The sequence below is a fragment of the Rhinolophus sinicus genome, linkage group LG07, assembly GCF_036562045.2.
Source record: "Rhinolophus sinicus isolate RSC01 linkage group LG07, ASM3656204v1, whole genome shotgun sequence".
NCBI classification, from domain to species: Eukaryota; Metazoa; Chordata; class Mammalia; order Chiroptera; family Rhinolophidae; genus Rhinolophus; species Rhinolophus sinicus.
In genome coordinates, this window is record NC_133757.1 from 103,320,976 (window position 1) to 103,345,828 (window position 24,853).

The 24,853-nt window shown below is 31.7% G+C and overlaps 1 protein-coding gene and 1 pseudogene across 2 annotated transcripts; one reads left to right on the plus strand and one right to left on the minus strand.

Moving 5' to 3' along the window:
- Positions 1 to 776: 776 nt before the first annotated feature.
- On the minus strand, positions 777 to 24,853 carry RBM46 (RNA binding motif protein 46). Of its 2 annotated transcripts, none has more exons than XM_019733099.2 (4): positions 24,691 to 24,853; positions 23,351 to 23,818; positions 22,057 to 22,839; positions 777 to 1,049 (listed from the first exon to the last, which is right to left on the minus strand). In XM_019733099.2, exons 1-4 carry the CDS (start codon positions 24,839 to 24,841, stop codon positions 850 to 852), a joined length of 1,602 nt encoding a protein of 533 aa, XP_019588658.2. In that variant the 5' UTR covers positions 24,842 to 24,853; the 3' UTR covers positions 777 to 849. The 2 variants fall into 2 exon arrangements, with proteins under 2 accessions (XP_019588658.2, XP_019588659.1); XM_019733100.2 differs by lacking the exon at positions 777 to 1,049 and adding an exon at positions 6,500 to 6,555.
- LOC109448103 (60 kDa heat shock protein, mitochondrial) lies at positions 13,119 to 14,516 on the plus strand (annotated as a pseudogene).

Consider the following 24,853-nt stretch of genomic DNA (forward strand, 5'->3'; position numbering starts at 1 on the left):
TGCTAATTATAATAATAATCAAAAATAAAACACATACATGTTAGAAGCATCACATATTTAATGTCAAAAATTTGAATTCAAGTACAAAAATTAAACAACACATGATTTCAACATTAAAAAACCATATAACACTTATTACTCAAATAACTATACAGTGAATATCAAAAACACAAAGGAAGCATAACTATAAAAATTTTAAATACATTAACAGCAAAATTATAATTTATTTCTATAACAAATAATTATTAACTAAAATATTTATAGTTATTTTTTAAGGACCACAATGGTAGATTGTTTTTCTTCTTTAGTACTGCATAAAATTTGCATCTTAATCTTTTTGCCCGTCATTTCTTTCTACATAATAGTTAGATGCTTCTGTTATATAACTGTTCTAATCCCTAATACAGATAGTGATCCTTGGTAATCAAATCCAGTGTAACCATCGTCTGCAAGTGCTTCAATATTGTGAAATGCTATGTAGCAAAGTTATTATGCAAAAATTTAACATAAACTACTGAGTTCTATTGCCCACTCAGGAATCAGAAGTATTTAAAATCCCAAAAGTTTAAAAAGAATAGTTGTTTGTTATACCATTATCAAAAGAAACCACTGAGTAACTTTTAAACTTATCATGTTTTACAAGTTCTATAACTGTGGGTTATTCTGAATTATGGGTGATGTTTATTTTACTATGTTGAAATATACATATATGTGTATATGTATACATATGTATACATACATATATATCATTTTAAAACCAAATATGCAAACCCGATTCTAAAATAAAACAGTATTTTAATTTGCATGTTTTACAAAGAAACTTTCATACTCATGTTTACAGTATTTTCTTCAGAAGAATGAGGCCTGATTGGAGATATATAGTCGCTGTCCGACATGGCCGCCATTAGCAAGTGATATTGTTGGTGACAAGGGATAGCTTGGATAAGAATAAGGCCTTGAAGTATAAGGAAGCACGCTGGGAGTCCCAGAACAGAGGGTAGCACTAACGGGGGAAAGACTATTTATTGAGCTGCGACGAAAATTGTAGTCTGTAAATAAATACATGAAGAATTATGCTGCATATCTTTGTGGATACATATTTAATTCAAAGAGACAAAACATTAAAACTACAATCACAGTATAATATAATTTTCTCACACTCAAAATCTTGATAATACTTATTGTTGATAAAGACTGTTTCAGCATTTACTGCACAGCAAATCCTGACATTTTTATTGGTCAGTATTATGTTTCTTTCACTGACAATGCTTCAGAGATCTTACTAAAATGCATTCTCGGATATCTATTTCCTGGATATCTATTCGTTGTTTTGTATCTTTTTTTTTATCACAGAAAAAGAAAATCTCTGATTTCTCTTGCTCCACAATGAAGCTCCTTTTAAATTTGGTTCTGATGCTAAGGGTTAGTCCATGAAGAAAAGAAATAAACAGCGAATTCATATTTGCTTCTGTTTTTGAAACTGTATCAGGCATCAAACCAGCAGAAACATTCACCCCTGGACTGCAAAAACTTAACTGTCCAGTATTTCATTATTTAAATACTAATATAAACATTTTTATAACTCAACATACAATTTAACATTAGCATCCTACTTGTACCATAAAACAGTAAAATGAATCATCTTTATAAAATAAACTTTAAGAAACCATTATCACCTTATAATATAGAAAAATCTAAAAATTAAACCAAATTTAAAAAATAAAACAATTATAATTGAAATATTACTGTTCCACAATAAACATTCATCTAATGCAGCAATAATTTCCTGCTTCATTAATTGTAATGTTTATAGGTGTGTGTGACTATTAAAGACCAAATTTGCAAATCCTGTATTTTCCAAAAACTCAACTATGTTCTTTAGTGTAAAATAAGCCAAGGATGTGACAATACTATAAATGATTATTTATAAAAGTTATGGTGTTTCTAAGAATGGTCAAAAAGACCATTGGGTCATCTAATGCACAGGTAAGGTTTTTTTCAATATTTTCCTGTAACTATAAATGAGGCCTAAAACATACAAACATTAAGTTAATGTTGTCATGCGACTTAATATTTAGCCAGCAGGAATAAGATCAACTGCAGAAGAATAAGTTCAAGCAACATCAGAAAGGACCTAGTTAAAAAAAAAAAATGGAAAAAATAAAAATCAATTAAATATAGGTTAATTTCTAGCATTATAAAACTCCAATTAGAAAAATTTTATAACCATTGTATTTTTATTAATGGTACCATTAGATTAATAAAAGCAGTTTGTTCCAAGACATAAATACATTGAAAGCATCCAGTACAAAATCTTTTCAGTACCTTGAAATTGGATAAGGAATTACTTTGACACCAAAATAGGGTAATTCCTACAGAATTCTCCTCTTAAAGTATCCACTTTGTCTGAATGGTTATGGTATAAACAGTATACCATTGAGTATAAACAGAAAACTTAGTGCTCCTATAATTCAAATAATTGCTTTAAAAAAAGGTCTGATTCTTTCCTCCTAAAGATGATTACACAAATACAGTCCATTCCTTTTTAGCCATGTATCTGTGACACAACTAACCCTGTCAAATTTTAACAATTTAGACAACAAGATTTAGAAGAGCAGATCTTTAAATAGTTACATTTCTGTATGTGGGGAAATGTTTTTCAGAGAAATCACTTTCACTTTGGGTTTATCATTCAAGAGCTGATGCGGCCTATTCATGACATATAGATAGAAGAGCTATCTTCAGAGGAAGACTTCACAAAGATAGCCAGACAACTGACTAAGGGCATAGTGCTTAGGTCTAAAAATGTGCCTTGCTGATAGTACCCTACTGTAAGCTTTTAATTTAAAAATGCAATAATCAACTAATGTATTCTCACATTTTTAAGGAGACTAAAATACAAAATTAAAAGGTGACATTGATGACTTTATTCACATAGGATAAATCAAGAGAAGAAAAATTTTCCCAAATACTACAAACAATAGGGCACGAAAAGCTTCAGATGTTTTTAAGATTTCATAAAGTTGTGCAACAAAAGCCACTATTCAGAATACTTTCATCACTCCAAACAAAACTCTGTACCTATTAGCAGTCACTCCCTATTCCCTTTCCCCTAGCCCCAGCAACCAATAATTTTTCTGTTTTTTATAAATTTGCCTATTCTGAATTTTTCATATAAATTAAATCATACAATTTATGTGGTCTTTTTTAACTGGTTTCTCAGCATAATGTTTTCAAGGTTCATCCATGTTGTAGTATGTATCAGAACATCTTTCCTTTTTATATTCATTGTATAGATATAACACATTTTGTTTATCCATTCATCAGTCAATGGACATTTAGGTTGTTTCCACCTTTTGGCTATTAGGAATAATGGCTGCTAAGAAATAATGTGTGCAAAATTTTGTGTGGCTATGTTTTCAGTTCTCCTGAGTAAATACCTAGGAATGGAATTGCTGGTACGTATGCATAACTCTGTTTAGCTTTTTGAGGTACTACCAATTACTTTCCAAGGCAGCTTATACCATTTTACACTCCCAACAGCAATGTATGAGAGCGAAACACCTGATATTTTTACCTATAAAATACATCTGCCATACCTTTCATACATATTTTAAGCATTTCTTTAGATTTTTATGGACTATTTATTACAATTTTTAAAAGTCCTCATTTCACCATTTTATTATTTCAATCACTAACATTCAAATAGCCATAACTGAAATAACTCAATAACTTTCCTTCACTGAACCACTGAATTTTATCTGCAAAATAATGTTTTTTTACAGCACTGGATAAACTCAAAACATAAAATACAGCTGACTAGGTTCAACCACACAGATTAAAAAAAAAATCATCCATATGAAAATATAAATAACATTTATCATTATTTTGTATTTTCTATCCTAGTACAGAAAATCAAAAGCTAAGTGTAAAGTAGAAGAAAGAATTTTCAGAATTGCTAGTAATTAAGGAACTTAAAACCTATGAAATATTTAAAAATCATTAACTAGAAATTTTTAAGTGATACTTTTGGCTGAAACACATTAGTATTATCAAATTCACTGGTATTTTTATCTCATTTACTTTCCCTATTACAATTATATTTTGACAAAATCAAAAATGGGTATTTTGTCCTCTACTAGTTTTTCCTATCAGGCAACTGACAGCAAAGGGCAAGAAGTAGACATGAAGTAGCCCATGCTTTTTTCTAAGAGTAGGCCCACGGAGTAGCTTGGGTCAGTATCTCTGTTTTAGATGATTCCTAGGAGGCTATGAGTATGCTAATCTTAGTAATGGATGGCTGGATAAGAAGGTTATTGTCTATAACTGCTTCTTTATAAATTTCTAGTTGATTAATTCTCTATTTTTACTACAGTAATGATTTTTTTCAGATTCAATTTTTTTGGGGGAAAATCTGCTTTTGTTTTTAACTAAATCATTTTTAAGTTTACAATACATTTTCCCATATAATTTTGAAAGTGTGATTTGGGTTTTAAATTTTTATTGTGAAATTTTGGTAGTGTATAACAATTATCATAAACAAAATCTGTCTGATATCTGTACTTTTATTTTTCAGAAATTAGTTGTTTCATTCTAAATTATCTGAAGATTAGAATTTAAACCTTCAAAAACAAGAGTTTGAAATTATAGAAAATGCAAATTAGTCTATAGTGAAAGCAGTCAGATCAGTAGTTTCCTGAGAAAGAACATAGGAGGAGGAATAGATTCCATTAGGGGTGATGAAAATGTTTGTTTTCTTGATTTGTGGTGTTGTTTAACAGAAAAATAAATAAATAAAAACTGGCCAAAGTATAATTTTAAATGTGTGTATTTTGTTGTATTTCAGTTATAACTCAACATAGCTATAAACAAACCTAAGTGTTTGAGTTAGTTTCAGTGTTTCCCAAACTACATCCTATACAATTGAAGTACCTCAAAACAAGAATCCCTTAGCTAAAAAAATCTTGAGAAGAATTTAGGAAAGATGATTTTAACACAGTTAAACAGGTTGCTACTACAATTATTTAATATGCTAATATGCATTATGATCTCCCAAGGGGAGTATAGTTTGACCTTAGAAACAGTATTTCACTGAATAACTTTACAAATCAGTTTGGGAAGAACTTTTAATGGTGATAATATGTACTAGGGAAACTTTAAAAACAGAAAAATTGATGAAATATATTAAACAAATCGATTACAAACTCAAATGCCTTCAGAGGCCAAGATGTAACAAACAAAAAAGGAACTCAAAGAGAACCAAATGGAAAACAACAGGTATCTAGCTATTTGTATTGAAATTAAGCCCAGTTGCTTTCCTTTCAAAAAGCTAGAGAGACCAAACAAACCAAATCTAGAGCTTCCAGTTTGCTAGCTTTGCATTAAGAAATTATGGCAAATTCCTTTTAATGCTAGTTTCTAAACCACTCAGAAACAGAGTAAAGAACAGCAGGCCTGTAAGAGGAAAATTATGATCTGAGCTGCAGCAATATAGGCTTCACTAGAGCTCAAAAATTGTAGCTCACTATCTGGGCAAAAGCCAAGAGAAGATAAAAGCCTTAGAAAAGATAACTCTTTTCAAGTTTCATTTCTATCAGTAAAATTAGTCCAAATTCAAAATTTCAAAAATAAAAACTTGTAGGAAAAGATATTTCTGAGAATAGCATCACATACTTGTATTTGATTTTTTTATGCTAAGATTGAGACCTATAAAGTCATAAGTTTCAAGCATAATAAATACCTATCTCTGTATCTGCAGCATAAGTTATATTAATAAAAGCTAACTTTTATTGAGCATTTACTAAGTGCCAAAAATAACTATATACAATCTGCACTATTTACTCCTCACAAGATATAAGTATTATTATTTCCCTTTTTAACAAGGTAACTGAGACACAGAAAGGTAAAGTAATTTACTTAAAAACACAGAACTAGTACATAGACTGGTACCCAGGAAACCACAACATTCTTTTTGCCTCTACACGTAAAAAGGAGTTTAGACATAATAATCTTTACTCGAATTATAAACTACCTTTAACTTCCTACTAAAACGTATCCTTCTTAGTACCATGTTACAAAAAACTAAACAGTGAATCCTCATAAACACATTTTATTCCAAGTTGTATCAATAATTTTGAATTAATAAATATGAAAAAAATTAGAGTTCCATTTTCAGATAAATTTGAGAAATGCTGGATAATCTACACATAATATACTCCAACTACATCTACCTTAAAATACTTTTTACCATCTTGGTGTTTCACAATGAACACTATCATGTAAAGTTTTGAGAAGACTTGAAATATGGAAACCAGTTTACCTTTTTAAAACTTCGCTTAATGATCTATAATTAACAAAAATATAATAATCAAACTATTTTGCAAGGTCTTATTGGATAATTTTAGTTATTTCTTATAACTATAAGAATAATAATTTATAACTGGCTCTCTGAAAACTAAACATATAACTTAATACTCCTAAGAGACTTTTTCTTACCTGTTTATTTTCTCCAAATTCTTCTACATAGGTCCAGGCTGAAGAGATTGTGTTCCCTGTCTGTAAGCAGTGGAGACAGAAAAGAATTGAGTCTTTAGATTGATGTTTTATCCCTATCTTGGAAGTGCATGGAATCCTTGATAACTTTAGTTAAAAACTTTTTGATCAGTAAATAATAAATTTAAAGAAAAGGAAACAAGTGACAAATATTAATAGTTATAATTTCTAAAGTTCTGCAAAGATGAACAAAGAGAACAGCATTTCACTATTTGAATGAAAATTGAGTTAATACATTATCAGAAAAAAGCCTTATGTTTCTATACAAATTAAGTCCTTCTTAGTTCGTTTTTTCCAAGAAGTACTCTATTAATAAAACAAAGGATTTAAAAAGCAAATGAAATTACCCATTTTCTCATAAGCCAAAGAATCTAAGTGAATTTGAAAAGTATCAATATCCTTTCCTTCTGTCTTAAAAAGAAATAGGTGGCCAAAATAACACTAAGCTTAAAAACCATTTTGCTTAATAACAACTAAACTTTTTAAATTAAACTTTACGTTTAATTAAACTTGAAGCCTAATTTAACCACACATACAGTAATCTGGACATTCATCCATTTTAGTGGTTATATCTTTACATGTCTTAAAGCTTTCTGATAGAAATGTATATCCAGCTCTATGCTAAGAATTTGTGCATAAAAGAATGAACAAATGAAAAATGTTTGGTGATCCACATAAAACTAGATTTTTAAATAGCCATCTTACATATAACAACTCAGTAGAAAAAAGTCACAATGTTTTCTGATTTTTACATTATCAAATAGGTAACTAATCAACCCTGCCAGTGAAAACTAGAAAATGCAGACAATATTAAAAGCAAAAATATCTATCTGAAAGCACTAAGAATGACCCAGACAGTGAAGAATTATGGAATCGTGATCCTAGACAAGAAGGAAACTCAGAGAGGTGTGCATATCTTTAAGAGGTGTGTTTCCCTAGAAGGCCTAGAAAATTCTGAAGAGGGATCTGAATTCAGAATTCTGAGGGATTCTGAAGGCAAGAGACAGACAATTTCTAGGATAGGAGGACGAAAATTGAAGCTGAGGAGCCAATAATGAGGTATGCTTGGAATCCTGAGTAAAACTGAACTAGAAGTAAACCAACTTTAACAGTCGAGACTAAATTCAAATCTTCTGAATTCCTGCCTGGATTAAGGCAATCTGGGATTGCCAATCACATGGCCACATTTCTGAAGCAAAAATAAATCCTCTCTGAATAAAAATAACAGCATGCTAGCTTTCAAGTTATCTGTACTTTTTTTTTTTCATATTCAATATCCGGCATTCGATAAAAAAAAACAGCCAGTCACACAAGGAGATGAAACAATGTGACCTAAAATCAACAATAACTACAGTCAGTAGTCACAGAGCCAGAAAACAATTAGATCAAGTTTTCAGAATTTGTTATTAAAATAACTATGCCTAATACGCTCAAGGAAATAAAAAGACAGGACTGAAAGTTTTGTAGAAAAAAAGGAAATCATTAAAAAAGAGTCAAATGAAATTCTAGAACTGACAAATCCAAATGAATGGTTTTATCAGCATGTAAGGCACAGATGGAAAAAGAAGTCATGAATCAAAAGGTAGATCTGAAGAAAATATGCAGACTAAACACACGAGAATAAAAAATACAGAAAGAATATGATATATGAAATATACAGTAAAAAGGTCTAACATGTGTAACTGGAATACCATATAAAAAGGAGAGATAATGGAACAAAATCAGTATTTGAAAACATCTTAGAAAATGAGTAAAAAACACTGATCCACAGATTTCAGAAGTAGTGAAAGTCCCAATTAAAATAAAAACTAAGAAAACAACATTAAGTCCATCATAGTAGCACTTCTGAAAAAAAAATCAAAGGAGAAAACATTAAAAGTAGCAGATGGGGGAAAAAAGTTTACATTCAAAGGAGTGATCATTACAGCTGACTTCTCAATAGGAAAGATGGAAGCCAGAAGACAGTTAAGTGGAATTATAATCAAAGGGATAAAGGAAAAGTAACTGTTTATCTAGTAAAATTACCCTTTCAAAAGACACATGCAGGTAAATTAAACAGGTGATTTGTTATAAGCATATCCACACCAAAGAAAATTACAAATGAACGTTCTTTATGCAGAAGAAAGAAACAATCGTAGTGGAAAGCTGGAGATGTAGGAGGACATGAAGAAGAAAGGAAATGACAAATATGTATAACAGTAAACGAATATAAATATATATTAACTAAAAACAATTATAATTTGGTATATGGGATTAAAAGATATAGGTTTAAAGCATGGAAATACCAAGATACTATATAAACTGGAAGAAGAAATAAGAGAAGTGTACTAAGGTCCTTGCACTGTCTGGAATGTGATAAAAGCATTAATTAACATTAGGCTTCAATAAGTTAAGAATGCATGCTGGAGTGTACAGTGTTTCACTAAAAGAATAATGAAGACATTCTTATTACAGCTAGAAGAAGAAGAGGAATGAGGGCAAAGAAATAATCTATCAAAAAAAGGCAAGAAAGAAGAAAAAGGAAATAGAACAGGAAAATAGAACAAGGAATAAAAAGCAAATGGAAAATGAGGAACCTAATTCCAAGCATATTAGTAAGTAAAAAAAAAAAAAATGCAAGCTGACCACTCAAAAGAGACTTTCGATGAAAACAAACAGCAACAACAACAAAAACACCTACCTACATAATAATGGGCTCTTGTTAAGGCTAAGATGCAGGAAAAGTAAGTTAAAAATTGAGAAATATATAACATGCAAACTCTAACCAAAAAAAAGCCTAAATGTTAATATCAGAGGAAGTACACTTTAAGACAGGAATGCATGATAGAGATAGAATGACACAGTATAGTAATAAAAGGTACACTTCACCAGAAAAATATAACAATTCTAGATTTCTATGTACCTAACACATAACCTCAAAATATACAAAAGTTGACAAACCAAAGGAGGAAAATATAAATCTATAATCATAATGGGTGATTTTCATAACCATCTCAAAGTAATAGAATAAACAGACCAAAAATCATGAAAAATAAAGAAATTTAAATGATTTAACAAATTTGACCTATTAAGATATATAGTATATATATGTGTGTGTACATATACACATATATGCATATATAGCTATATATGTGTGTATACTATATACATATACATATACATATGTGTGTGTGTATATATATATATATAATCTACATATATATATAATCTACATATATATATATATATATATATATATATAAAATGAGTTGACTTGTGTGCCCAAAAACATATGTTGAAGTCCTAACCCCTAGTACCTCAGAATGTGACCTTATTTGGAAACAGGCTCATTGCAAATGTAATTATTTAAGATGAAGTTATACTAGAGTAGGGTGGACCCTTTAATATGACTGGTATCCTTACAATAGAAAAACACAGAGAGAAGTATGCCATGTGAAGACACAGAGACACATAGGGAGAAGATGACCATGTTATGAGAGGCAGAGGTTAGAATAATGCATCTATAAGCAAACTCAATGACTGCAGGCAAATACCAGAAGGTAAGACAGGCAAAGAAATTCCCTCCTACCAGCTTCAGAAAGAACATGGCCCTGCCAACACCTTAATTTCTGAGTCCTAATAGAACTATGAGAAAATAAACTTCTGTTGCTTAAGTCGTCCAGATTGTCGTACTTTGCCACAGCAACCCTAGCAAACTAATACACTGTCAGTTTACAACTGCATACAAATTCTAAAGCAGGCATGGAATATTTACTTTAATTGGTCATTTAAAAATGAAAAACAAAGGACTAAAATGATATGTACTTTCTGATCATAGCAAAATAAAAACCAAAAATAACTACAAAAATCTCCATAGGTTTAGAAATTTATGCTCAAGAAGAAATCAAAACAAAGTATTTTGAAATAAATAATGATAATAAAATATATCAAAATGAATGTGATGCAGCTATAGCCTTACACAAGAAAGGCTGAACACTCTAAATTAAGATTGCTTCTTAAATGATATTCCACATTGTCTAAAAATATATAACACCAATTTATACACTCTTGCACAGAACACTGAAAGAGGAAAAACTTCTAAACTGTTTTTATGATGAAAACTATGTGCCTATCTCACTAATGAGCATAGACGTAAAAAGTCTAAAAGAAAAAAAATCAAATTTAGCAATACATAAAAAAATCATATACCATGAAGAAACTAATTCAGAAACAAAGCTGATGTCACATTCAAACATCAATGTAATTCACATGAAAAGAGCAGACAAAATGATACAATTATCTAAATAGATGCAGAAGAAAAGCGTTTAATAAAATTCATCACCCATTCCAGATAAAAATTCTTAGCAAATTAGGAATAGTAAGGAATATCCTTAATGTGATAAAGGAATTCTATTCAAAAGCTACAAAAAACATCATACCTTAATGGAGAAATATTAAAAGTTTACAAGGATGCCTATCATAATTTGTATTCACTGCTGGACAAGTGGTTCTGGCCAGAGCAATAAGGCAAGAGAAAAAAGAAAAGTGTAAAGACAGAAAGGAAGAAAAAGCTCATTGTATGCAGTTGACATGACTGCCTATGTAGAAAATTTTAAATAGAATCAAACCATTAGATTCAAATCATTAGAATCAAATAGTTTTATTCAATATACAAAAAACAAATTATATTTATATACAAAGGAACAATTAGAAATTGACATTAAGAGGCATTTTTTACAATGCCATTGAAACATATTAAATACTTACAAATAAATCTAATGAAAGATGCAAGAAATATTTACACAGTAAACTGCTGTTATGTTTAGAGAAATTAAAGAAAGCCTAAATAAATGGAGAGATCTATAATGCTCATGAATCAGAAGGCCTAATATTATAAAAATGTCAGTTCTTTACAAATTGATCTGCAGATTTAATTTGATTCCAATCAAATTCCCAGTAGGAATTTTTTGCTATAAATTTACAATTTGATTCGAAAATTCATATGGAAATATAAGGGCTCAGAAGAGCCAAGATAATTGTAAAGAAAAAAAAGTGGGAAATACTCTCTACCGAATATTAAGACTTTCCATAAAGTTATGTAATTAAGGCAATGTAGTAAAATAGATCAACGCAATAGAATAGAGAATCCAGAATAAGGTGTGTATGTGTATATAGGTGTGTATGTGTGTGTGTACGTACATACATACTTGATTTATACTAACGGTAGCACTGCAAAGCCACGGGAAAAGGATGGTCTTTTCAATAAATGGTGCTGGATAAATGATTATCCATAATGGGGGGAAAACACTTGGACACACCCTCACTAAATTTAAGAGATAAAAAAAGTTTCTAAAAAATAATACAGGAGAATGTTAGGAGAACGTAAGCATTCTCCTAACAAATTAGATGCGTTATTTCTAGTCTTCTGTTATATGAGAATAAGAGCCAAATTCCCACTAATTAGAATACTAATTTTCATTATAGTCATTGAGACATAACATTGTAGTCTTCATCTATAAAGATATGATGAAAAGTTTTAAGTTACTTAAAACTAATTGTACATATAAGCATATTTTATATTTTTGAAGATTTTATTGATTTTCAGTTTGAAGAGCAAGTCCATATAAATTTTAAAGTAACCAGTATGAAAGATGGAAAACTATTTTTCAATAGATTCTCAGATATGTCATACTGTTATTTCTTCTTTTGAAAACAGAAAATAACTGAATGTACAGAATTCCAGTATATTCCAAGTAAGACTGCTATCTTAGCATCCTGAATTTGTAGGGCTTTTTCTGCCTTTAGGAAACTAATCAAAGGAAGAATGAAATACCATTTTTATCAGTCTATACCTGTGCAGAAGAATGACGAAGAAATGCACTGGTAGTGTCAACTAAGTTTAGAAATATCATACAATAAGCTAGTTGAATACAAGTCATATGTATACATTTTTTTGGTACCCCCGGTATTTCTACTTCATTAAAATATAAATATATATCATCCTGTTAACCACAATATATAATTTAATCATTCTGTATCTGTACCTACCATTTCCATATCTCAGATATTTCTTTTCCAACCCATTCTTCTTTCAGTTCAAAGCACAGCCAAAATTGATCTTTCCTCAGAATCTTTATCTTTTAACCTTATAGCATGTAGACTACTTTCTATTATCTGAAAAGTACTACATGCTGAGTACTAAAGGAGGAGACAGTACTGACCTACACAATGGAGGACATAACAATAAAAAACATGTATCTACAAAGTCCCTCGGCATTATAAACCTGATGGATCAAAATTTATAATAGTAAATAAACAGTCCTATAAAAATTACTAAATTGCTGAGTACTATGAACAAGTCATTCTCGGTTACTATGTCCAAGGAAAGCTCAATGTAAGAGATTAAGTAGGTGAGAGCAAGTAGAAGACTATTCCAAGCAGAGCGCGCAGCACTAGGAAGAGCCTGGAAGTACCAATGGGCACGACAAGTTCTTCAGATGATCAAAGCAAGAGATTCCTTATCTAGCCCTCACTTGCCGCCCAAGGCCTACCTCGCCACTCAAACACACTGCCACTGTCCTGCAGAAATGTTTCAATTACACCAAGTCCTTCGCCAGATTAGGCCAGTGTCCAGGGCACTGGCTCCTCATCTCAGTTGGGCTTATGCCAAAGATTTAAAATTTGGTGCAGATGCTTCAAGCCTTAATGCTTCGAGGTGTAGTCCTTTCAGCCAATACTGGAGCTGTGTGACACTATGAGCTGTCACTATGGTGCCAAAGGGAAGAACACTGATTACTGAACAGAGCTAGGGAAGTCAAAGTAACAAAAGATAGTGTGACTGTTGCAAAGTCCATTGACTTGAAAGATAAATATAAAAATATCGACACTAAACTTGTTCAAGATGCTGCCAATAATACAAAAGAAGAGACTAGGGATGGCACAACTGCTACTGTTTTGGCACGCTCTATTGCAAAGGAAGGCTTTGAGAAGATTAGTACAGGTGCTAATCCAGTGGATATCAGGAGATGTGTGATGTTAGCTCTTGAGGCTGTAATTGCTGAACTTCAGCAGTCTTAAACCTGTGATAACTTCTGAAGAAATTGCTCAGGTTGCTACGATTTCTGCAAATGGACACAAAGAAATTGGCAACATCATTTCTGCTGCAATGAAAAGGGTTGGCAAAATTGGCGCCATCACATAAAAGATAAAAAAACACTGAATAACGAATTAGAAAACAATGAAGGCATGAAATCTGATAGAGGTGTATTTCTCCATACTTCATTAATGCACTGAAAAATCAGAAATGTGAATTCCAAGATGCCTATGTTCTACTCAGTGATAAGAAAATTTCGAGTGTTCAGTCAATTGTACCTGCTCTTGAAACTGCCAATGTTCACCATAAGCTCTTGGTCACAGTTGCTGAAGATGCTGATGGAGAAGCTCTAAGTACACGTGTTTTGAGTAGGCTAAATGTTGGTCTTCTGGTTACAGTTGCCAAAGCTCCAGGTTTGAGCGACAATATAAAGAACCAATTTAAAGACACGGCTATTACTACTGGTGGTTCAGTGTTCAGAGAAGAAGGATTGACTCTAAATCTTGAACAGAGTCAGCCTCATGACTTAGGAAAAGTTGGGGGTCATTGTGAGCAAAGATGATGCCATGCTCTTGAAAGGAAAAGGTGACAAGGCTCAAATTGAAAAACGTATTCAAGAAATTACTGAGCAGTTAGATGTCACAACTAGTGAATATGGAGGGGAAAAAAACAACCTAAATGAACTTCTGGCAAAACTCTCAGAAGGAGTAGCTGTGCAGAATGTTGGTGGGAAAATGATGTTGAAGTGAATGAAAAGACAGAGTAACAGATGCCCTCAGTGCTCCTGAGCTGCTGTGAAGAAGGCATTGTTCTGGGAGGGGCTGTCCTGCTTCAGTGCATTCCAGCCTTGGACTCATTAACTCCAGCTAATAAAGATCAAAAAGTTGATTAAAAGTCACTTAACAAATGAGTTTATTTGCAGTCTGATTTAGGTCTTTCTGTTAGAATAACATTGCTGTTGCCCACTAAATTAAACAACAAATCACAAAGTAATTTCCAGAATAACAAAAGTACAATAGCACTGATGTCAAGGAGAGATGAAAACTGCGTCATATCTTTCAGGAGAAATGATTTACCTGTGGTATTTCCCAATTGGAATTTTCCTGTATCAATGTTCTCAAAAGTGTTGTAATATTTACAAAAGAAAGAACTAAAATAAATTGACTAAAGTTTTCTAAAGAAAGATTTACCTATGGTCAGGTGAGATGGGGCCAAACAATAGAACATTCTGAGGAGACTGAGAGTCAGAGGACTTGGTTATACTATAATAGCAAAGCATTGTAAGTAAAGGTCAGTATACAAATCTACTGTGCAGGAGAAGCTGGAGTTGTACATCCCAGTTTACATTTTTTATTTATTCAAGTGTCAATCCCTTAAATTAATTTGTGTATAAAAATCAAGCTATACTGTTTAAAAACACAACAAAAGAGGGTTTTCAGAGTACATTCACCAAATTATTAAGTGGTACAATTAATTATAACAGTTTGATGTTTCCTAATGATTGCATTCCTATATACTTTTTAACCAAAGTTACAGATACAATTATAGTAGAAATCATTCAGTGTGGTATATAAATTACATTTACTGAATTAAAGCAATGCAGGAAGGTATATAGCTATCTAAATGAACCACTGTCATAAAACTACGGTATGAACTACTGTGTATATAAAAATCCACATACAGGCCATTTTTATACCTCAAATGTCACTTGTCGTGAGATTAATAATGGCACACATGCAACTAATATATCATACACCAAATACTATAAATTTAAGGAGCAAGAAAAACCAAGTAGTTATTAATATTCTGGTGATTTAAAGCTTTTAATTAGTTAGGGAAACTAAAGTTTTTTATTTTGTTTATTTTGTTTTAAATCCCCAGAGGGAAGTACACTATTCTTGCAGGTAATGCACCAACAGGTCTTAGACAGAAGATGTATTATCTAGGATAGATAATATATCCAAAATTAACTAATAAAGAACTAATACTGTATCTAATTTTAACCAAAAAGCCTACAAGCAACTGACACTGAATAATTTTAAAATGGTTAAAAGCACAGGTGATCACTTGAAAAAATTTATCACAGTAAAACTAGCAATTTCCCAGAACATCTTCTGTCTATATTTACTAGTCCATTCACTAAATTATACTGCTACAGCATAAGCAATTACTGACTACTAAATATTAAATAGGAAGCATAAATAAAGGCATGCCAGGCTGAAGACTACATGCAGCTTCTCACACAGACTTTGCTGATTCTAAATCCATAAAATAAGTTAGCCATAGAGGAGAGAAAAATCAACATTGAAATCATTTTAAAGCCAGGTTAAGAGATATATTTAAGTGACACCATGTGGCAGACTTATGAATTGCTGCTAACATCTAAGAATGGAACATAACAGGCAATGATTCAAGAAGGGAAATTTTATACACCATTATTTTTAAAAGTATTAAATGACGAAACCGTGTGTTAAATTTATAAATTAATAAAGCAGTAGCTACTGTTAAAACTAGTGTATTAGAACAAGTATTTTAGGAATGCATTAACCAAAGATACTAAGAAATTACAGGATGATCAAGCATGAATAAACAAAAGTATAAAGTAAATTAAATCACATGATCACATTAGCCAGTTAATAACATAATTATGGAACAAATACTGGTTAGATGATATGTTTTAATACACATCATTTTTCTAGATTCTGTTACAAAAAGAAAACTAATTTCTAATTTCTAATTTTTAGGTAATTAAATTGTTTTATAAAATCTTGGTTTTGATTATAATTAACAAATTCAGATAAGGAAATAACCAAAAAGCAATTACTTGTCATCATGCAAGTAATGATGACTCTTCATTTTTTTAATCCAGTTCTGTGAAATAGACAGATATAAGCTTTGAATTGTTTAAAGGAGGGGATATTAAATTGATAAGAGTTAATTCTTGCAAAAGCAGCTTGTAATTTTAAACTATTTGAACTTAAGTATATTATCTGGGTAGATATCAAAAAATTCAAGTATTATTTTTGGTCCTTCATAAGATTTTTGACCATATTTTAAATAAAACCATAAATTGCAGGGACAAAAGAATCCTTAGTGGTCACCAAATAAAACCCTCATATTTTAGAGTGAAGGCACTGAGGTCCACACAGAGTAAATGATTCATTTGCCTCTCGAAAGTCAGTTTGTTGGTGGCTGAAACTACAGGTTCTTATACTTGTACTTGGTTACTCATTACTGTATTAAGCTACTTCTCTCACAGTACTACATAATTATGGTCTATTAATATAAGTGTCATTAAGATAAGAATTATGAGTAATACATGATGGTCTTTCACAAAGAAATAGTTAACTTTCAAAAGGAATAGAAATATATTTTCATGAACACTGGGCCCTCATGGAGGGTCAAAGACATAGTTGAGTTAATGGAATTTTCATTTCACCACTTGATCATATGAAACCAATGCATAAAATGTTGATGCTGATTCTACTTCTTATTGACCTAAGTGAATTGTAAAGCAAATTCAGCAAATTTTGTTCTTTAAATTATCAGTTTGAAATAGTATCATCAGTTAGATCTATAATTAAAACTGAAAAAGAATAACTTTCTGTAATACTATTTTTCTTCTAATTACTGATAATTAAAATTTTTATTATAATATATCACCATTATGTTGTATCTAGCTTAAGTGTTTCCTAAAATTATTTAAGTTTAAAAAAAACTGAAGGTTTCTCTTTGTTTCAAAGCAATTTATCGGCAAATTCTTTAAATTGAAATTTGATTTTTGCACTTCTGCCCATCAATCTGGAAATGACAGCTCATAAGAGAAAAAGCACCTTATTTTTCACATCAAAACTTCTCATAATAGTATACATTTATCCTACTGTGTCTTCTATTTCATAAGTTTCAACCAAGTTTTAAGTGATAACAGAAATCAAAACCTAATGTAATTGTTAAAGGCCTAGCAAGCACAGTGGCTATCATGCTTAAAATATATTTATATACTAAATATTTTACCTTTCAATGACCAGGAAGAATTAAAGATTCTAATGATGTATGTCATTACAAAGTCAAATACGAGAAGCAATATGTAAGTCAGCCACAAAAATATTGAAAAAACAAAGTACAGACGATATTAAAAAGAAGAATATTTACACATAAAATGTTCCACACAAATCAGCACAGATTCATCTAGAAAAAAATTACTTCCTCAGAGGAAAAGCAAGTAATGTCAACATAGTTGTAATAAAAAAATACTTGCAAAGTTTTAAAAAGTAGGACTGACGAATTTAAAAGACTACTTCCTTTCAATTTTCTAATTCTTAAAATCTGACTGAAATTAACAAAGCAAACTCCATACAGAACTGTTTGCTATTAACCCACCACCATGCTGTTTTTCTAATCAGTGTTTGCTTATGGTGTGCCTCTCTCTGGACATACACTCGTGATTTACAACTCAGATCAGGTAGAAGGTGTGCCCTTTTTCTTTGTACTCCCCAAATCATCTATGCATCGAGTTTGTGTCTCTGCCTTCTTCAGTAGACTGTGACTCCTCAAAAGCAAAAACAATGTTTTATTTATCTTTAGCGCCCAATTACTTAGGAAAATACAGTTAGCACATGAGAAGCATTCAAAAAAGATTTGTTCTTTAATTAAACTTCACCAGTCATGGCCAAAACAAGGGATAACTCAGATGAAATTAAATCACTGGCACAAGCTGGTTTGTGACAGTTTCTTCACCCATTTTAAACCTTTAGGTGGTCATACAAGTAAAAAAAATAGCCACTTTATCAGTATTACACAAACATAGAAATGAGAAATGCTTTGCCAACAATCAGTTAATAAATTATTTAACAAGGTGAATTATCAACACACACTGAGGCTACCTCCCTCTTTCCAGTAAATATTCTCCATGACTTTCTTCTTCAAAACTATAACTCTCCAGAACTTTCCTTTATCTCCTTGATTTTCCTAGGTTGCAAAGAATCCTCCAAGAGAAAGCAGTGGCAAAATTGGAAGGCCCAGATTCAAAACAGATGCAAAGTTTTAGGAAAAGCAGGATTATTCACACTGATAGTCTGATCCATTATTAAAGATACAAAACTATGAAATAGAAGAGGCTTATTTAAAAACATGTGATACGAATGACCCAAGATATCTCCACACATCAAATATTTGGTATAGAACCTATCTATCTCCTAGCCCCCAAGTCTGTATTCTACCCATTAAACCCACTGAGTATCCCCCTTATTACAAGTTCCTAAAAATAACCAGGTAATATATCATTTCTTATCCTACTGGTTGGGTGAGAAATTTCTAGGGAGGTTATTCTCTGACATTATAAAGATAAAGATAGTCTCTAACTTCGAAATAAATTGAAAAAAAAAATACAAGGGTTCAATTTTGGCATTAACCCTAGCGTTCAGTTGTTCTTCTATAAGGAGCATTTTGCTTAAAATAAAGTTCACTTTAAACCAAAAAAAACCCCAACATTTTAAAACTTGATTTTAAGGGACTATACAACCAAGAACTTCTGGGATTCTGGTAAGAGCACTAAATGGTCACCAGAAGTAAACCGATTTGTAGCACTCATTTAGATGCCTGTCACCCCTTTAAAAAAAAATTCTATTTTCCTCATAATACCAATGATAGTCATTAAACTAAATAAAGTCTAATTTTTTTCTCCCTTATTTTTCAAACTTGAAAAATAGGCATAGTAATGCCAAAATTACTGACATTAAAAGTATATTCAAGACTTCTGAAATAAAAAGGTAAATGACTGTTTATATCACATGTAATAGTCAAAGATCATCAAGGTAAGACTGGATAATAATGCTCAAACTGAAAGGGTTAAGAGTATCAAAGCATTTTTTTTCAAATTACTACATCCAAAGAAAACATCTTAAAATAGTAGTTAAATTCATTATCTACCAAATTAGATTCAAATTCTTTAAGAAAATAGAGCCAAGAGATGATTTAACACTTAATGAACTAGATTTCTGAAAACTCCAATGCTTGGAACATGTCAATATTTAGCAAGATATAACAACACCCCGTCCCCTCGAACACACCACTACCACTACGTTCTCAATCTGGAACCATCCCATGAAAGCCTGCAACCTTAATCTAAAAGAAACTGCACCCAAAAACACATCAACTCTTTCAAGCCCAGAGGCTCCCATATGAATAGAAGGAAAAAGCCAGAACACGGCCACAATGACATTAACTCTATTCCTGACCTGCCATGTGGCAATATGTAACTTCCTGACTGTCTACAGCACCTGAGCACCTGTCTCGACTTTGATGACCTCTGAAAGTCTGACATTTGTTTTCTGATCAGAGTTTCCTAGACCCCTCATCTCTGACTCTTCCACATCCCTGAATTCTCTCTCTCCTTCTCAGCTGCCTCTACCTCAACCTTCACTTGTTTCTAGTCGATCACAGGATTTTTCTGTTACTGTCTGTACACAAGGCCTTCAACTTTATATACTGCGTCCAAACAAGCCCTAGTGTTTAACTAAAATTTCTGGCTTACATTTGGATTTTAGCTCTTTTTTCCAAATGAATAGAAACTAAAAAAATAACATAAAACACAAATTTTTCAATTTTTTATTATGAGCAGCTTTAATATAAGGTTGGTAAAATCTGAAATAGATGACTATAAGGCAAACTGCCTGTGCCCTCTAAGCATTTCATTTATTGAAGCTAATTTTACCCCTAATTAATATAATCAGATTGGGAATACTATACCTGAACGGGGGTTTTCTTCGGAAAGTAAATGTTATAACAAATTAACTATGGCCCTAGGATTCAAATAAAAACAAATCTTAATATTAAATTCAAAGATGATGAAAAACCTGTGGTTGCATATAAGATCTGATCTTTATAAGCAGATAGGCAAACCATGTCTTAATAGAAAATCTGACATAAAATAGACCATGTTTTAAGAATCTTGGAAATCTAAGTTAAGTATGTAAGGTAAATGAGTGGGGATAGAAATAAATGTATTTCAGGATTACCATGCTATTAGATCAGACACAAGTACCCTCAGAAAATCTTGCTCAGCAACTAATTTTCCATATTCCATTCCCAAAAAATAACTCGAGCTATTTTTCTGTAAAATTGCTAATTTGAATTATTTGCTACCCATCTAATTTTATATTTAACTTAGGTTGTCTTCATTAAAAGAAAAATGGGAGGCTCCTATTTTATACATTAGTGGAAATCATACCTAAGAATTTATTAACTTATTAGATGATTGTAAAATTACCAAATATTTCCAAACCAATAATTGAGGACACTACTGAAAAGTTTCTTTGAAGGAAACCCTACCTTCAACCCTAAAATTATGACGAGATCTCCAAACCAGAATCTCCTGAAAATATTCATAACATCATGGGAGTGGCTATGATGGATAAGAAAAAAAAATACACACACACACACACATTATTTTCCCTTTTAGCAATGCTTTTCCTTTTGACTGCCTTCTCTTAACAAATTTGAGAATATCAATTTTCAATAGATATAAGCTTCAGTAGTATGGTTCTGCAACCATATAACAAATCAATTTTAGGTTAAGAGTTTGACCATTATAATCAAGAAACAATTATAATACTTAGTTGGAGACCTTCCCTTTTTATTGTTGATTTTCAAGAAACCACTATTCTTCTAATAAATATCATTTGGGGCACAAAGTCATCACCAACTGAAATCTATAACTGCATTAAAAAATGAGACAAACTGGTAGGGAGAGAGTATCTAACACCCCTAACACAGTAAAAAACAGGAAGTAGTAAAATACCAGAGTGATATTACATTTCTTCCTTTACAATGCCAAATATTTAGTTAGCATATGGCCCAAAGCCTGTCTTCATTATCCCTCAAATGTTTTAGAGAAACTTGCTTTTTATTAAGCACAAAAAAAGGGAATGGTCATAAACATCTTTTAATGATGCTTTTTATTTTTCATGAATAATAATGACAAATTTCCAGATTGGTGAGCATATGGCTGTGTCTACACATGACCCAGCTGAAATGCCTTTCTGATATTACCAATTTCCTACCCAACTCCAAGAAACCTTACTGTGTAGACTTCACCAAAGATGTAGGGACACTTATAAATTGGTTTAAATAATCTTGTAACTTATACAGAAATTATTTCAAATGAGGATGAATCATTATAAAACAATAAATTAATGAAACAGGACCACAAACCCTAAAGAAATCAAAACCAAATTTTCCCATAAGTAATGTTTAAAAAATTAAATATAATAAGATTCTATAGGAGAAAAGTCTCAATAAAATGTACCATGAATTCATAAAACTGAGCTAAAATTTATGTTAAATACTCACCAATAATGTTGAGTTCAAAATAAATTAATTCATAATCTATAATATTTCATATTCTACATTATTTAAAGTATTTTGAAACTTACCCAAATGAAGTAATGTAAACTGGGCTGCTAGTTCCTTTGCATCTTCTAATGTAGTACAGAGTTTGTCCGGCATGAAATAACTCTGGGATCCATTTGCAATAGCAGGAATAACGATTTTATATACCAAGAGTACTTTGCCATCTTGACTTGTTGTTGAATATAAATAATATTCTGGTGGTGTCCAATTATTTTTGTTGCAGTAATAATCCAAATGCATTACTGCAGAATTGAAATGATTTGATTTTAAAGAATACATACTAATTGGAGTAAGCTTTGTTCCAGGAAAAAACGGATAAGTGCATCTTTCGATTTCAGGAGGGCTAGGGCTATGCTGACCATTGAGACGGGCTTGAAGAGCTGGTGACTTGCCTAGAGTTTTCGGATGGCTCTCTTCTTTGTTAGCGAACACAATCAAATTTTCAGAATTAGGGCTAATCTGACCATTAAGATGCTGTTTCCAGGTGTTTTCTTTATTTACTGGTTTTGCCAGTGTTACCTCAATACTTGCTCCATCAATGCATTTTCCATTCATAACAGACATAGCAGCCACTGCATCATCTCGGTTGAAAAAGTGAACAAAAGCATAATCTCTAAGTTTTTTTACCCGTTCAACTCCACCAGGTTTGAATTTATTGAATTCTGCTTTAATTGTTTCCTCTGTAGTTGAGATCATTAAATTTCTTACATAGAGAACTTTAACTCTCTGCATGGTTTCCTCATCAACCTCTTTCTCTGGGTCAGCCCAATCTACCTGAATGGTATGGCCCCATAGTTGGAACGTGCCTGTAAAAAAAGAATAAATTAATCTGAAGATAGTTAAAACAAAAGTCAAATATTGTAAGTAAAACTGTTTCTCCAAAGAAGCAAAAACTCAAATACATATCATTATATTTGATTAAGCATTATAATTTCCTATTCACATGAGAGTTTACAAAGGCAAACCTAACCAGAACTTATGGTGGAATTAATTTTAAGAGTCAATAGAAAAAATATACTTCAAGGACAGATCTTTATTAGAAGAATTAGACGCTGTCTTTTGGATTTTTATCAAACAAAAATTAACAAGCTCAATGTAAGTATATACATTCAGCAAATCAGTAAATTATAAATTATGACATTTTATTTTATAGGAACTTCTTGTCTTTTAGGATCATTTATTTTACTTCCTTAAACAATTTATATTCCTCTTTAAGGGATGTTTTCCTAATATTTGATCTGTGAGGTACCGTCATTTTTCCATATTTATAATACAGTGAATATGAAAAAAAAATAACTGTTAAAGGGGCAGGCTTACCTGGAATTAGTTTTCTCCGAGCCATAGCAGCAGCTCTATGAGATTCATATTCAACAAATGCAAAACCGCGATTTTTAGTCTTATCAGTTGCACTTGGATAAACGATGACATCCACAACTCCTTCTGTAACTTTCTTCATTTCATCTAAAATTTCTTCTTTCTTCTTTTCCTTGGGAATAGCTCCAATAAATAATCTGCAATTATCTAAGCTTACACACACACCAATAAACTTCCCTGGTCGAATCTCATAATTATTAAGAATTCTGATCGCTAACTGGGCTTCTTCTTTTGTAGTATACATCACAAAAGCATAACCTCGATTTTCACCACTAAATTCCATCATAAGTCGAAATTCATATATTTTCCCTGCTCTTTCAAAAACAGGAACTAACTCATCTTCATACATATCACGAGGTATTTTTCCTACAAAAACTTCACAGCCTCTAGGTGGAGGTGGACCTTCCCAACCTAAAAGACAAAAATAAATATTGATAAATTCTGGTATTTATATTCCCTAAGCAATCAGTCAGTCATTCATCCCACAAATTTACTGAGCCTTCTTTGTGTCATGCACGATTCTAGGTGTTAGGGGATATAATAATGAACAAAATAGAAGCCCCTCCCCTCACGAAGCTTATATTCAATAGAGGAGACAATGAGTGATAAGTGCTATGAAGAAAAATAAAGCCACAGAAGGGTTGGTGTTTTTGGTAGTCAGGTACATCTCTGAGAATATGAAGTTTAAGCAGAGTCCTGAATAAAATGAGGGAATAAGCCTTGAGGACATATCAGGAAGAAGAAAAAGCAAGAATAACTCAGAGCACGCAGACCTGTATGGCTAACATGTATTTGAGGGACATAGAGGCCAAGATTTCATTTTAAGTCTGATAGAAAGTTAACTGGAGGGTTTTAAGAAACTGCACTGGCTATTGGTAGAAAAACAAAGCATTACATCTACTTACCTGTTTACATCTCATTTGCATCTAGCATAGACACCACTCTTCTACTAACTGCTCTTTCAAATTCCTCCTCTTTAATATTATAGCTAGAGTACCCTTCTCCCCCATTGACCCAATCTTGACTTCTTTCTAAACCCAACCCAACTTGTTTTTCAAATGCTTCTTAAACCAAGAGCAGAGTTGAAAACTTTAAGGGTAAGATATGCATAAAATTATAAAATCGACCTCTTTTCCCTAACAACTGTAAAAATGATTGCTAAGGTCTTGAATCAGTTACAAAGAAAAGAGCTACTATTCCAAATACTTGTGGAGATATACACATAATTGTAAAAGACCACACTAAAGATTCAACTTTTTTTTTTAACATAAACAAATCCACACCTGGAGGAGGACCACCAAATTTCCTTTGTCCATTTTCTTGAACCATGTTGTAACCAGTCTTTTCCATCAAAGCAAGTAATGCTGCCTCATTCTGAGTACCAGTCCGGACTTTACTGCACCCATTTGTTCCATCTATATTTTCTTCATTCATGGTTGCAGTTCC